At 37.8% G+C, this 13593-nt stretch overlaps 1 protein-coding gene across 1 annotated transcript; it reads right to left on the bottom strand.

Annotated features, from left to right (window-relative positions):
• Positions 1-11840: 11840 nt before the first annotated feature.
• Positions 11841-13593, bottom strand: LOC138868872 (uncharacterized). The gene is made up of 2 exons (XM_070146447.1): positions 12317-13593; positions 11841-12111 (listed from the first exon to the last, which is right to left on the bottom strand). Exons 1-2 carry the CDS (start codon positions 13591-13593, stop codon positions 11841-11843), a joined length of 1548 nt encoding a protein of 515 aa, XP_070002548.1.

Raw genomic sequence — 13593 nt, forward strand, 5'->3', positions numbered from 1 at the left:
TTTTGTTTTTCTTTTATGTTTTTATTTTGCGGAAAAAATGCGACCGGATCCGATGAGGATTGCCTACGTATCACGACGCCACGTGAATCAGATCATTACGTAGTTCAAAAACACTAATGAGCGTAAAAGAGGCACACCTTTTATTGTTGAAACGGTCTATTACAAACTACATTTTGCAAAAGAAAGAGCAAACTTTGAAAATAAACCTAGACTCAAAAATAGACTAAAATCACTCTGATAGGAAAAAACAGGCAGAAGATGTAAGATACAGACTTGACTTATGAGTACATTATGGTTTTGAAAACTGGTGCCCGCCGGGCATCGTTCGGCCTCGCCGCGGTCCTAGGTGTGAGATCCCTCTCAAGCTGCTCCAGTTCATGCATGGTCTGTTTGACATAACCCATCACTGCCGAGAGGACGGTAACACTGGTCATGTTCTCGCATCGTAGACATCGTCTGGTGATGGCATGGGCAATGGCCTTGATCCTATCTCTGGTTTGCTTTTTCTCTATGAGTAGGCGTTTTATCTGATCGCTACACATCTTGAATACCTGAGCATCCTGTATATGTTGATTCTTCAGTTGCCGTACTTCTGACTTCATCTGGGCCAACAAGTCGTACCAGTATCTGCTCTCAATTTGGAAATCCTTAGCCTGATTAACTGCTTTGGTCTCAAGTGCAGCCATCTCTCTCTTCATTTTAGCAACAGTTTTTTCGTGGTCGCTTTTCAATTGATTTAAGTATCGGCGATGCTTATCTGCTCTTGTATCCCACTGGGCCCTGAGCTCTGCTATGGCGTTTTTAGATTTCTCTGAACCTTCTTGCCATTCCCTGATTTCAATTTTTAGCCTTTTTATCAACTGCTCGTCTGATCGACGCCTTGGTCGTTTATCCGCATCCATCCTTATCTGTTTAATCTGGGCTCTGAGCATTTCGTTTTCCTGAATCAATCTGTTCCGTTCTCCCAGATCGGTAGCAACTTGCACGTTGTGCTCATATTTCAGGCTTTCCACTTGTTGCTTTAACCTGCTGATTTCGGCGCAATAGCCTCTTTCTTTTGCTAGCCAATTCCACTGCTTCTGCGACGATTCGGCGAAATTCAGGATGTGGGGTCTCTTAGCCGGCCTTTCATGCTCAAGTTCCCTTCTATACCATGCAAGGTAACCTGGCGCCGTCTCACCTTTGGCTTGATCCCGCACGCAAGTATCTGATTTCAAATATTGACACTCACTCCAGATTTGGCGAATTTTCGCTTCTGGAAACTGTCCGTTAGGACTTATCTCAACTGCTTGAGTGCTAAGATCTTCCTCATGAGGTACTATCTGGCATCTTTCGAGCTATCTCAAAACTCGGCAGGGCGCGTAAGGTTGAATGCTCTTAAACCCCATCAGTAAGAAATGAGTTTTAACTGCCGGCATATATATGACCTCATCAACAGGCAACCATCCCAGCGTCCATTGTATTTGGCTGGTAGTAAGAGCTTGAAAGAACGAGGTCCATGCTAGGACTCCTTTGGGCAAACTGATCTCTTTGGTTCTCGTGTAAAATTCTTCTATGCAAGTCTTTTCCGGGGAACCATGGCTCAAAATCTTGGAACGATGGCAGAGGTGCTCGGTTATCCACATTTGTAGGAGAAAGTTACAACCTTCGAAGAAATTTCCCCCAGCTTTACAAGCTGTGAGAGCTCGAAAAATGTCAGATACCACCATAGGCGCGAGAGTACTGTCATTTTGCGTGAGTAAAGTGCTGACGACCCCGGATATCTTCAAATCAATGTTTCCGTCTTTCCTTGGAAATACCAGAAGGCCCAGGAACATCATCATGAAGGCTACCCGTCTGTGTTTGTCCCACTTCTGACGAATACCTTTGCTGCACAGTTTGTTGATTGGATTATTGAATCCCTCTTCATGACCGTACCTATCATATATGAAGCATGGAGTGCAAAAACCGGCAGCCAGATCCGGGTTGTGGACCGTTCTGGGTATCTTCAGTGAATCTAGGAACCGATGCACCGTGACAGCTCTTGGGGCGACCAAGTATTTTTGCTTTAACGGAAGTTCAGCATTTCCGATGTACCCAGCCATTTCTTCCAAAGTCGGGGTGAGTTCAAAATCAGAGAAATGGAAAACATTGTGCGCCGGGTCCCAGTAGGTAACCAAAGCTCTTATGATATCTCCCCGAGGCTGGATTTCCAACAAACCCACGAGACCTTTCAGATATTTCTTGACCTCATCTTGTCCTTCAGCACCTAGATCATTCCACCATAGCCGTAACTTGACAGGGATTTTGGTCATTATTGAAAAATGTTCATTTTGCATTGTGCTCATCCTGCACATTTATTAAGGCGTTTTTAACGAAAATAACTTGACTCAAAATATTTTACAAGGAGGCAAGTTTTCGAACACGGCCTTTTAGCACTTCGGGGACGAAGATTTTGAGGCTGTGTGGGTCAATTGGATGAAAATCCTAAACAATGACCCAAAGGTGGTTATTTATACAAAGTCAGCCCTCCGGCGTCCCTTTCGGGAACATTCGGCTATTTATGACAAAGCAGCATCACCTGATTTATTCGTGACAGAATCAAAATTTTGACAAGTTTTTTTTTCTTTATTATTATTATTACTATTTGTTCGTTTTTTTTTAGTAAAAGGTGGGGTTGAACCCGATGGGGGTTGCCTACGTATCTCACATCCGGTGAGAATCAAACCGGCGTAGTTCGGTACATCATGAATAGAGAAAATCAATTAAACCCAGAAAGCAAGAATATATTTTTTTATTATTTTCTTTTGAAAAGAGATAAAGACTAAAGAAAATATTTGGACTATTAGTCTGAATTTAGAAAGGAGGTACTACGAAAGAAACAACATTTTTTTTTTGAATTATGAATTTTCTGTTTTTTTTTTCTTTTTGCTTTTAAATAAATACCTTTTTTTGATTTTGAAAGTGATAAAAAGAAAAAAAAATTATATATATATATATATATATATATATATATTTTTTAATAAATCAAACTAGAAGACAATTTTTTTTTAGGAAAATTCCGGCGAGGTTTTGACACTACTTAGACATTGGTTTTATTTTTCCAAAATAAGTAATTATCTCCCTACGCTGCTATTTTTCCCCCCTTTTAGAAACCGGTCAGCATGTGGAACCGAAACAAATAAATGCGCAAAACAAATACGATGCAGCAGGATGGTCTTTTCATTTCAAGTTGCCTGTCCTAGACGGACCCAACCCCTGTGTTGAGCCCCCTAAGTCAAATGCAACATGATGCAAATAAACGTTCCTACTAGGGATCCGGCATGAAGTTTCGTTATACTAGGTTTATAACCTGGGCATTTGTTCTAGACTGTGTACCCGAGCGGACAACTCGAGTCGAGGAGGGGGCTACGTACCGGGGACCCGCGAGATCATCCGGCTTTGTAACTTGTCCGACCTCTTTCTTATTTCAGGTATTGACACTAACAGAATAGGGAGTCTCGACCAGCGAGCTTCTCCCCGGAGGTAAGAAGAGAAGGGTTTCGGCACAGTTTATATACAGTTCAGATAATATCAAAGCGGTAAAAGACAACATTTAGCACGTTATGCAAAAACATGTAATAAAGATCAGATAATAAAGCCAAATATAACAATTATTTTAAGCTCAAATTCTTGAACCCTGAACCAGTGGTTATGGGTTAACTTCCCCAGCGGAGTCGCCAGAGCTGTCACACCTCCTTTTTGCGCGGCCGCCCCGAAGGGTTAAATGCGCGAGGGAGTTTTTCCAATTTAAGTGACAATATCCGAAATGGGATTATTTATTTAATTCAGAGTCGCCACTTGGGAAAGGTTTGGTTTTTGGTGTCCCAAGTCACCGGTTTATCTTGAATCCCAAATCGAGGAAATTTTCGACTTTTCCAAATGAAGTCTGCGAACCAGAAATTCTAAGTAAGGAATTCTGTTGACCCGAGGGAAGGTGTTAGGCACCCTCGAATCTCGTGGTTCTAGCACGGTCGCTTAAATTGTTATAATGGCTAAATATCTGATTTAAATACATGTTGTGACTTATGTGCTTTTATTAAGTTTAAACCGCTTTTATTATTATCATTTATTTTTATAGAATTGCAACGTCGTGAAAATGCATCTCGAACCACGTCACAATCAATGCACCCGTGGTCGTCGACACATTTTGACTCCGTTGAGATTTGGATTTGGGTCACATCAATGTGCACCCGTGTTTAAGAAGGTCAAATTATTAAGCCGCGCCTAAAGAGTCTAGCGCGTTGTTATCTTTGGGGAAGGCAGTGAACTTTACTGAACGGTCCATCCCAAATTCTGAGCATTTATTATGATTAATTGTTGAGGGCCCCGCAATTTGCACTTTTATTTGGCGAGGCTCATCTCATTATTTTTAGAAGGGATATCCTAAAGTGATTACATTTCTATTATGTTCGTCTCTAACAATAAAAGGAAGAAAACGTAGGTTTCTAACAGTAAAAGAAAGAACAACGTATGTTGATTAAATGGCCTGCTTCGCTAATCCTGGCCTCTTATTAATTATCCTCTTACAAGGTGAAGAATGTTGTATCTCATGGAACATGCTTTTAATCAAAAAAAAAAAAGAATTACATACGAGATTGATGAAATGCTATGCTTACTCCGAACACTCTTTAAGCCAAATCTAAATTAACTCATTTAAACGTGATCAATAGAGTTCCTTATTAAAGGATGTTACCTAAGGTACTCGAACTCAACTTAAACATGCCTAATGAAATTGCAACTCGAGAGTTTAAAAAAAACTGTATTGCATTTTGGGGAGATTAAAGGAATCGTCCAACCTATATATTCGAAACAGGCTGAAGAACGAGTTTGAATTAACAACTATACTAATGGTTGTAGATTCCATGAATTATGATTATATCCTGTATACCATTAAAGGAATCATATATTGTGGTTTAGATCAGCACAAGCTTCAATCAACTACAAACTTACTAATGTACTTCCCTATTGAACTATAAACTAGAATTTACACAAACTTGACAATATTTATGAAAGACTGTAAGTAAAACAACAGATAATTACAACTTCTCCATGGTTTTTCGATTCATGCTTTCCATTGTTACAATCAATGATACATTCTCTATTGAACTGCAGACTAAAACCCACATAACTTAACAATATTTAAAGGGCTGTGAATAAAATAAACAGATGATTATAACTTCTTCATGGTCTTTCAATTCATGCTTTCCATTGTTACCATCAGTTATACCAATGTGGGGATTCGAAATGTGTACCTGGGAGTTGAATGTAATGGAAGAAGCAAGGAAGTCAGTAGCAATGTGAGCAATACCAAACAGCAGCAGTAACAGCAGGTAACAACCAAGGACAAATCCCAGTGCGAGATATAATTATAGCCGATGGAAAAATTGGCAAAAATGACAGCAGCAAACAACGCATTAGAAACAAAGTTCCAAGACAGGCCAAATCCAGGAGAAACAAACAATGCGAATCAACCGATAAACTTAGCTGATACTCGAAAGAAAACAGAGTTGATTGAACAGGTTGAACAAACTGAGAATCAAACAAACAGTAGGAAGAAACAATTTCTTATTTTCTGTATGTTTTTCTCTCTCGTAAGTGTGTCTGTATAAGCCTCTCTGTTTTTCCTCTCACTATCTCTTTCCGGTGCCAATTTTCAGTTTTGAAATCTACTTGAGTTATCAAGAAGAATTCTTTTCCAGTTTTCTGTTTTTCAGAACTCAGCTCTCAATGTTCAATCTGAGTTCCCTGTGTGTGTCTGTGTGTGTGTATCCCCCCTTTTATAAGCCTAACCTCAGCCCTTTAACAGCCTCTCAAAACACATCAGAACCTATTCCTTTTTAGCTGTTTTTCCAACTCAAACTTTTAAAATTAGGAACCCCCATCATATTCCTTGACAGTCCCCTTTTAACATTTATTAAACTAAAATAGGCCATGGGCAGCAAGAATATAATCTGGCAGCATGTGCTGTCAAACTATTTTAATCCAAAAGGGCCTTTATGCACATGTTGTGCACAAGTGCACATGCCCTCCAATTCTGACTGCAACTAAACAAAACCAATCCTTTTATATTTTTGATTCAAATACATCAATTATAAGTAGCTATAGTTGATTCTCAATTTGATTCAAACAATGTTCAGCAAGACAAATCAAACTGTTACCATTCAAACAGCTAAAACTATTCGACGACATGTATCGAATCGACTATACTAATTACAATATATACAATCAAAGCCAAGGATTAGAATCAAACAGTGTTGCACCAAGGGTTCAGATTGCACTGTCAACACAGAGGTTAACTTGGGGATTGATTACTCAAACAATTTCAATTCAGTCGATTATGCAGTTTACATACACACACATTATCGGTGAATGTGGAAACATTTGACCAAATACAGAGGTCCAGGCAAGGTGTGCAAAAACAATTGGTAAAATTCAAAATACAATTTAAACAAGACGTTTGGCCATACGAATAGACCTTTAACAAACACACGAACTGAAATAAAGAAGAGAAAACAAACTTACCTTAAAATCTTTGAAAGAAAAATCAGAAAAATCAGCTTGTGTTTGAACAGACCCTTCTCAAGGTTGAACGGACTTTAATCGAAGTGTTTCTCAAATGAGAAACACTTCGATTAAGGTCCATTAGACCCTAATCTCTTGGCTTAAACAGACACGGACCAGGCTTAGGGTTTCTAGGGTTCGTAGATGGTAGATTTGGGACTTGGGCTTCCATGGTTAGATTCGGACCAAACCAAGCATGGTTTGGTCACGAGGGAGGTCCGGGGACTATCTGGTATGAAACTGGGATGCATCGGTGTAAGTTGAGGTTCTGCTCGAATCTTTAAATGAAGATTCGAGCAGCTAGGAACTGATTCGAGGGAAAAGGATAACAGCTCTATGCTCAGGATAATGAGGTGGTCCTATGGTGTCAAAGAGGGGGTCACCGGCGTCCATGCCGCCGGCTTTCATGGTGAAGGTGTACAGGGGCGGCTAGGGTTTGGGGGACTATGGTGAGGACGATGGAAGGTAGGGGTATTTGGATAGGGGGTGGGGTACGAGTGGAAGCTTATATATGGAGTGGGTGAATGGATCTTGGCCGTTGGATGAGACACGATGAAGGGCCAGGATTCTTCAGCTAACGGGAAACGGTGTCGTTTCAGGTGTAAAGGGTTGGGGTCGGTCCGGGTGGAATGGGTCGGGTTCATCATGGGTTATGGGGAAGTGATCTTGGCCGTTGATCAATCTGAGATCAACGGCCTAGATCAGACTCGATCACTACGACGTCGTTTGGACGCTCTGGATGTCAGCTGGTGTGGACCGGGTACACATGGGGTTTTGGGTTTGATTTTGGGCCTCGAATTAAAACGAAAATAGGCCCAAACTGATTTCAACCCAATTCTGCACTCTCTTTTTATTATATTTTTTATTTTAAAACAAAACCTAAGTAAATCAAATTAAAATTCATTAATTAAACACTTAATACAATTATTTGCACACATATATTAAAATATTTAAAGCAAATAAAATTAAACAAAACAACAATCATGGATAAAGATGCATATTTATGATTTTTCTATTTAATAACCGGATTACGGTTCAAACTACACATGACACACATTTTTTGTATTTTGTTTTAATAATAATAAAAAATGGACAAAAATCATAGATAATTAATAAAATGCCACGTGAAAAATCCAAAAATTGTACAGCAAGACCGATCGCTATTATTTTTTTTATTTCTTTTGGAGTGATTGTCGCGTAAAACAAAAATCGCGTGCTCACATGGGTGGATTGTGATTTGGGATGAAATGCAAATATTGGTGAAATTGTGATTATTCCCCTAAATTGGGATGAAACTGAAAGCTGTGAATTGGAAAAGAAAAAGACAACCCACACGACATATGTGGGAAAACGACCTAGCTGATCGGGTGGAGATCAGACTCCATGTTGCGCACATAATGGTACTACTCTTGTAACAACTTTCTTTCGCATCATAATGTCAAACCACATTGTCCATGGGGAGATGGCCTAGCCGATCGGGCGTGATCGGACTCCGTGCTAACAAAGACGGTGGAATATCGGTGCTAATGATCTCCCAACCAAATATATATATATATATATATATATATATATATATATATATATATATACTATTTTCGTACTTTGAAAATCGTTATGTTTCAATTGGTTATTTGGATATTGTTGATTGTGACTTGCTGTTTCTATGTGTTGTCTTTGCTTCTATGGACATTCTATTTTGAAACAGGAATTTTAGCTATACATACTAGTGCTATTCGATGGCACTAACGTCCTTTTTGCTGGGGGCGCTGTATCTTTAAATGATACAGGTGGTTCCAGAGCGGGCGACATCGACCAGTGATAGCGGTATTCTCTTCCTAGCAAACTTGGTGAGCCCCACTCCATCTCGGGGTCATGTCATATATCTTTTGTTCATTTTCTTATCATGTTTTGAGGTATAGCCGGAACCTTGTTGCCGACATTTTTCTATTACTCTTCTATTGTATTTAGAGGCTCTGTAGACAGCTTGTGGGTAGTGCTTGATGTTGGGAGTGGAACTAGAAATGTTGGTTTTGGCAAAAATAAATCTATAAACTTGTAATATTTTGAAAATTATGAATGAAACCGCTAATGGAAATGAAATGGAAGTCGTTAATGAAACATTTTCAGAATTTGATTAACGGAGTTCATCTCCTCTTTATTCATGAATTAATTTGGGTATAATGAAATCTAACAGGCTTTCTTAGTCGGGTTTACTCGGTTGAGCGTCGGTCGCACTCCTTGATTTTGGAGCATGACAAGTTTTTTTAGAGATTTCATGTCCTATAATGGTTGTTGAGCCTACTATTTATATCCGGACCTAGGGAAACAAAATCCTAGAATTGAACCCCTCTTAAATGACAATAAAGGGCCAATGATGAATATGTAACGAGATGCTATGAATGCAAATATTCTCTAAAACGCCTGTCTATTTAATATCAGGAAATATTCTTCATTAAATGCTTTCCGATGGCAGACATTCGATCTGCTCACGGTGATTGTGCTCCCGGGTTCATCCAATACCAATAGCAGCCGTTGTTCCCGGTACTGGTTGTTACTCGATTCATTTTCTGCTTGTTTTCGATTCCATGTGTCGCACTATCATTCGATTATTTAATATAAGCCAATTGTACCCTATACAATTTGTAGGTGATAATACATGTAAGAGAGAGAGAGAGAAAGAAGAGATAGAAGAAGAAATATTGGGAAGGAGAGGGAGATGACAAAGAGAGGTAGAGAGGGGGTTACAGGAAGAAAGAATAAATGAGAAAGTCCGTTTTTTTGGGATTTAATTATACAATTATAATTTGTTTGGTATGCCTTTGCCAAACGTAATCTCAAGCTAATAATTTGCCAATTACTATTATATGTTACCACGTGGTGTCAATTTTTCTGTAATATGTACTCGATTTATTGAATGTTTAGCCCATGTGCGCTCAAGCCCAAGATGGCTCTCGCCCAATTTTGTTTGATTTTTTTGTGAAAATGGCGTGTAGTAGCCACTAAATAAGGGTGTATTTAATTTTTATCCACTATTTAAAATGCTTATCAAAAATAGCCACTACTAAGGGGGAAAAGACACAATTACCCTTTCTGTATTTCTTGTATAATCCCAAAATCGACGAGAACCCTTATTTCATTCGTTTAGAGTTCTGTGTTTCTTCATCTTCCTCGTATTCAAATTGCATCTTCTCCGTCATCTTCCGTCATCTTCATCTTCATCTTCTGTCCTTCAACTTCTCCGTCATCTTCTCCGTCATCTTCGTTTTTCTTTATTTGTAAGTTTGTTCAATGTCGTGTGAAGTATGTGTGAAATTTCAAAAATTAGCATTATATGTTGATTCAGTGTAGTATATGTGTGAAGTTTGTTCATAAGCTTACTGTGATTATGAATTTTCAGTTAACTGTGTTTATTAAATGTAAGGAAGAAACGACATTAAATTTTGTAGTTGGAATTCAAAGTTAAGGACTGATTGTCCTTAACTTTTGCACATGAAACTTGAAGTTAAGGACTAAGTGTCCTTAACTTTGGATGTTGAAAGTATAAGTTAAGGACTGTATTTCCTTAACCTATGCACTTACAATTTAAAGTTAAGGACTGATTGTCCTTAACTTTTGCACATGAAACTTGAAGTTAAGGACTAAGTGTCCTTAACTTTGGATGTTGAAAGTATAAGTTAAGGACTGTATTTCCTTAACCTTTGCATTTACAATTTAAAGTTAAGGACTTATTGTCCTTAACTTTTGCACATGAAACTTGAAGTTAAGGACTAAGTGTCCTTAACTTTGGATGTTGAAAGTATAAGTTAAGGACTGTATTTTCCTTAACCTATGCACTTACAATTTAAAGTTAAGGACTGATTGTCCTTAACTTTTGCACATGAAACTTGAAGTTAAGGACTAAGTGTCTTTAACTTTGGATGTTTAAAGTATAAGTTAAGGACTGTATTTCCTTAACCTTTGCATTTACAATTTAAAGTTAAGGACTTATTGTCCTTAACTTTTGCACATGAAACTTGAAGTTAAGGACTAAGTGTCCTTAACTTTGGAAGTTGAAAGTATAAGTTAAGGACTGTATTTCTTTAACGTTTGCACTTAAAATTTAAAGTTAAGGATTGTATTTGCTTAACTTTTAAACTTGAAATTTTAAGTTAAGTCCTAATCTTTGTTTGTTTTTCCTTCTTTTCTAGTGTTATAATGGAAGGCGATCATTTGTTTGATTTTGACGATTGGCGTAATTTTCTGGTATATTGGAAAGAAGATTTTCAATATAAGGAAACAATTAAAAGTTTTCTGTCAAATAGCCAATGGAAGAAATTGAGGGAAAGCATTTTTGGCAACTTCTTCAGATTACAAAGTGTGAAGTTCTCGGGTAAACTTATGCACTGTGTATTGCTTTCTGAAATTGTTAGTAATGAACCTGATTCGATGACCTTCAAGGTATTTGACCGCGATATTAAGTTTACTCGTGATGCATTCCATATTATTACTGGTTTGAAGTCTTATTCGTCGCTTGACATGAAAGGTTTAAATGAGAAAGAGAATAGGCTTTTAAGAGTCTATTTCCCTGGAAAGGACAAAATTGAGTTGGCTGATTTGTATAGTTTTATTTCTAGTCGCCCACATGGTACAACTTCATCATTTGCTGGCAGTGATGATGATGCTTTGAAGTTGGCAACACTCTATTTTATTGAGTCAGTTTTGATGGGCAAGAGGAAAAATAGGAATGTGTCGGAGCAAATAATGAAAATTGTTGACGATGATGCATTTTGCGCTTCCTTCAACTGGGGCTCTCTTGCTTATGAGACGCTATTAAAATCATTGAAGAGTTGTACCCAACAAGAAACATCATAAAATGTTCCTTCTGCTTTATTTCTTCTTTCATAAAACCAATGTTGTAGCTTCACTTGAATGAAATCCATCATTCTTAGTATAGGCAGCTCTCTTGCTTCTAATAGCATTGAATTCATCGACTCAACTATATTTGTTGTGAGCATGCCATATCTTCGTTGTGGACTACAAGAACATGCCCATCTTTCCGGTGGTTCTTCCATCAAGTAGTCATAAGTTTTCTTATCTACATTTGCAATATCTGACATGTATATGTCAAATTCTTTACGCTTGTATACTCTTGCAGCACTTTGGAAAAGTTTTATGACCTCACTTTTCACCTTTCTTCGCTTTAGGTTCTGCTCCAAATGATAGATGCAAATCCCATGATGGCTTTCAGGATATACCTTTACAATGCCATTTGCAATAGCTTAATGCCTGTCTGATAAAAAAATCAAATTCTCACGGCTCCTAATTGAATTGCGAAGCTGACTAAAGTACCACTCATAGGAATTGTTGTTTTCAGATTCTGCTATTCCAAAGGCTAATGGGAAAATTTGGTTATTTGCATCTTTTGAAACTGAAATCATTAAAACACCACGATATTTTGACTTCAAAAAAGTCGCATCAATAGCAATCACTGGTCTACAATGATTCCAACCAGCTATCGATGATCCATATGCGTAAAACATATAAAGAAACCTGAAAATACAATATAAAACAAGGTTAAAATACCCGAAGTTTAGGACAGTCAGTCCTTAACTTACACTTACAAGTTATAAAGTTAAGGACATGTTGTCTTTAACTTTTATTTCAAAGTTCAAAACTTAAGGATAGGCAGTCCTCAACTTCTGGTTATAACTCAAAAGTTAACAAGGCTAAAGACAGCATGTCCTAAATTGTTTACCTGTTGTTGTCGTCTATCTTTATGTTAGTATAAGTTCCCGGGTTTTTACTTGTCATCATATACAAGTATGAACACAATAATTCATAATTTTCTTCGGGACTTCCTCTTATTAAAGCGGAAGCATGTTGAATAGCACGCCACGCCTTGTGATATCCAATGTCTAGTCCATGCAATTTTTGCATCTCTGCCATGACAAAAGCTGGTGTAACTTCAAATCTTGGGTCCCGAAGATTATCGATAATGTAACCACTAATCAACTTTGAAGTAGCATGCCTTTGATCTGCTTTCCTAGTGTTAACAGAGCAGTCATGCTTTTTCTCAAGCTTTACTATCTTGAATAATGTTGAGTCTTTAATTCTGAAAGCACGCACACACCAACGACACCTATCATCATTGCATGTCAACGAATATCTTGTTGAGCTTGATCTAACAACTTTGAATTCAAAATGTCCTTTGATTGCTACATTAGAAAAACAATTAATTATGCTCTTCTTATTGTCAAATACTGATCCGACTTTTATTTGATCCAAAGAAGCATTTTCTCTTAATATTGTAGTTGGGGATTCTTTTTGTTTCAAATTTGATCTTCGTTTAGTTATTTGAGTGCAGGTTTTGTCAGCAACTACTTCGATTACCGGTGCACTCTCTAAGACTTGAATACCCAAAGCTTGTTCGTTGTCAATCTCTATAATGCTTTGTCCTTCTACTTGAATAGAATCAAATGTTTGATGCACCTCTTCATTTAATGGTTGAGCTTCAACCATATCTACTTCAACTATCTGTTGGCATCGCTCTTGATTGTCATGTTGAGTTTTTGTGTTGGCATGTTCATTGCTTGTTGATGCAAAAACTCTTTCCGAAATATCAACTATGAAACGACAGCTCTTGAAGAGTGAATGAGTTTTTAGCAACTCTATACATGTGTGAAGATCTAAATCTTTGGATACAAGCATTCCTTTGCTTGTTCCAAGGTTGATATCAAACCATATCACTATTTCAAACTTTTCACTATCCAATTCAATAAGCTCAAAAATCTGTTTAACGAAATCTTCAAACTGAATTGACTCAGGTGCTAGGAAAAGCTTTGTTTGATGATCAAGATATTTATAGTCTTCAGTCCATCTACCATTAAAAGCAACTATTATGCATATTGTTTCCATCCTACAAGTCAAGAGAATGGGAAACAAAGGACATACGTTATAAAGCAATCCTTGTAGAATTAAGAACAGGTGTACTGTAAGTGCAAGACCAAGATAAGGACTGTCTGTCCTTAACAT

The sequence above is a fragment of the Nicotiana sylvestris genome, chromosome 5 (genome assembly GCF_000393655.2).
Source record: "Nicotiana sylvestris chromosome 5, ASM39365v2, whole genome shotgun sequence".
NCBI classification, from domain to species: domain Eukaryota; kingdom Viridiplantae; phylum Streptophyta; class Magnoliopsida; order Solanales; family Solanaceae; genus Nicotiana; species Nicotiana sylvestris.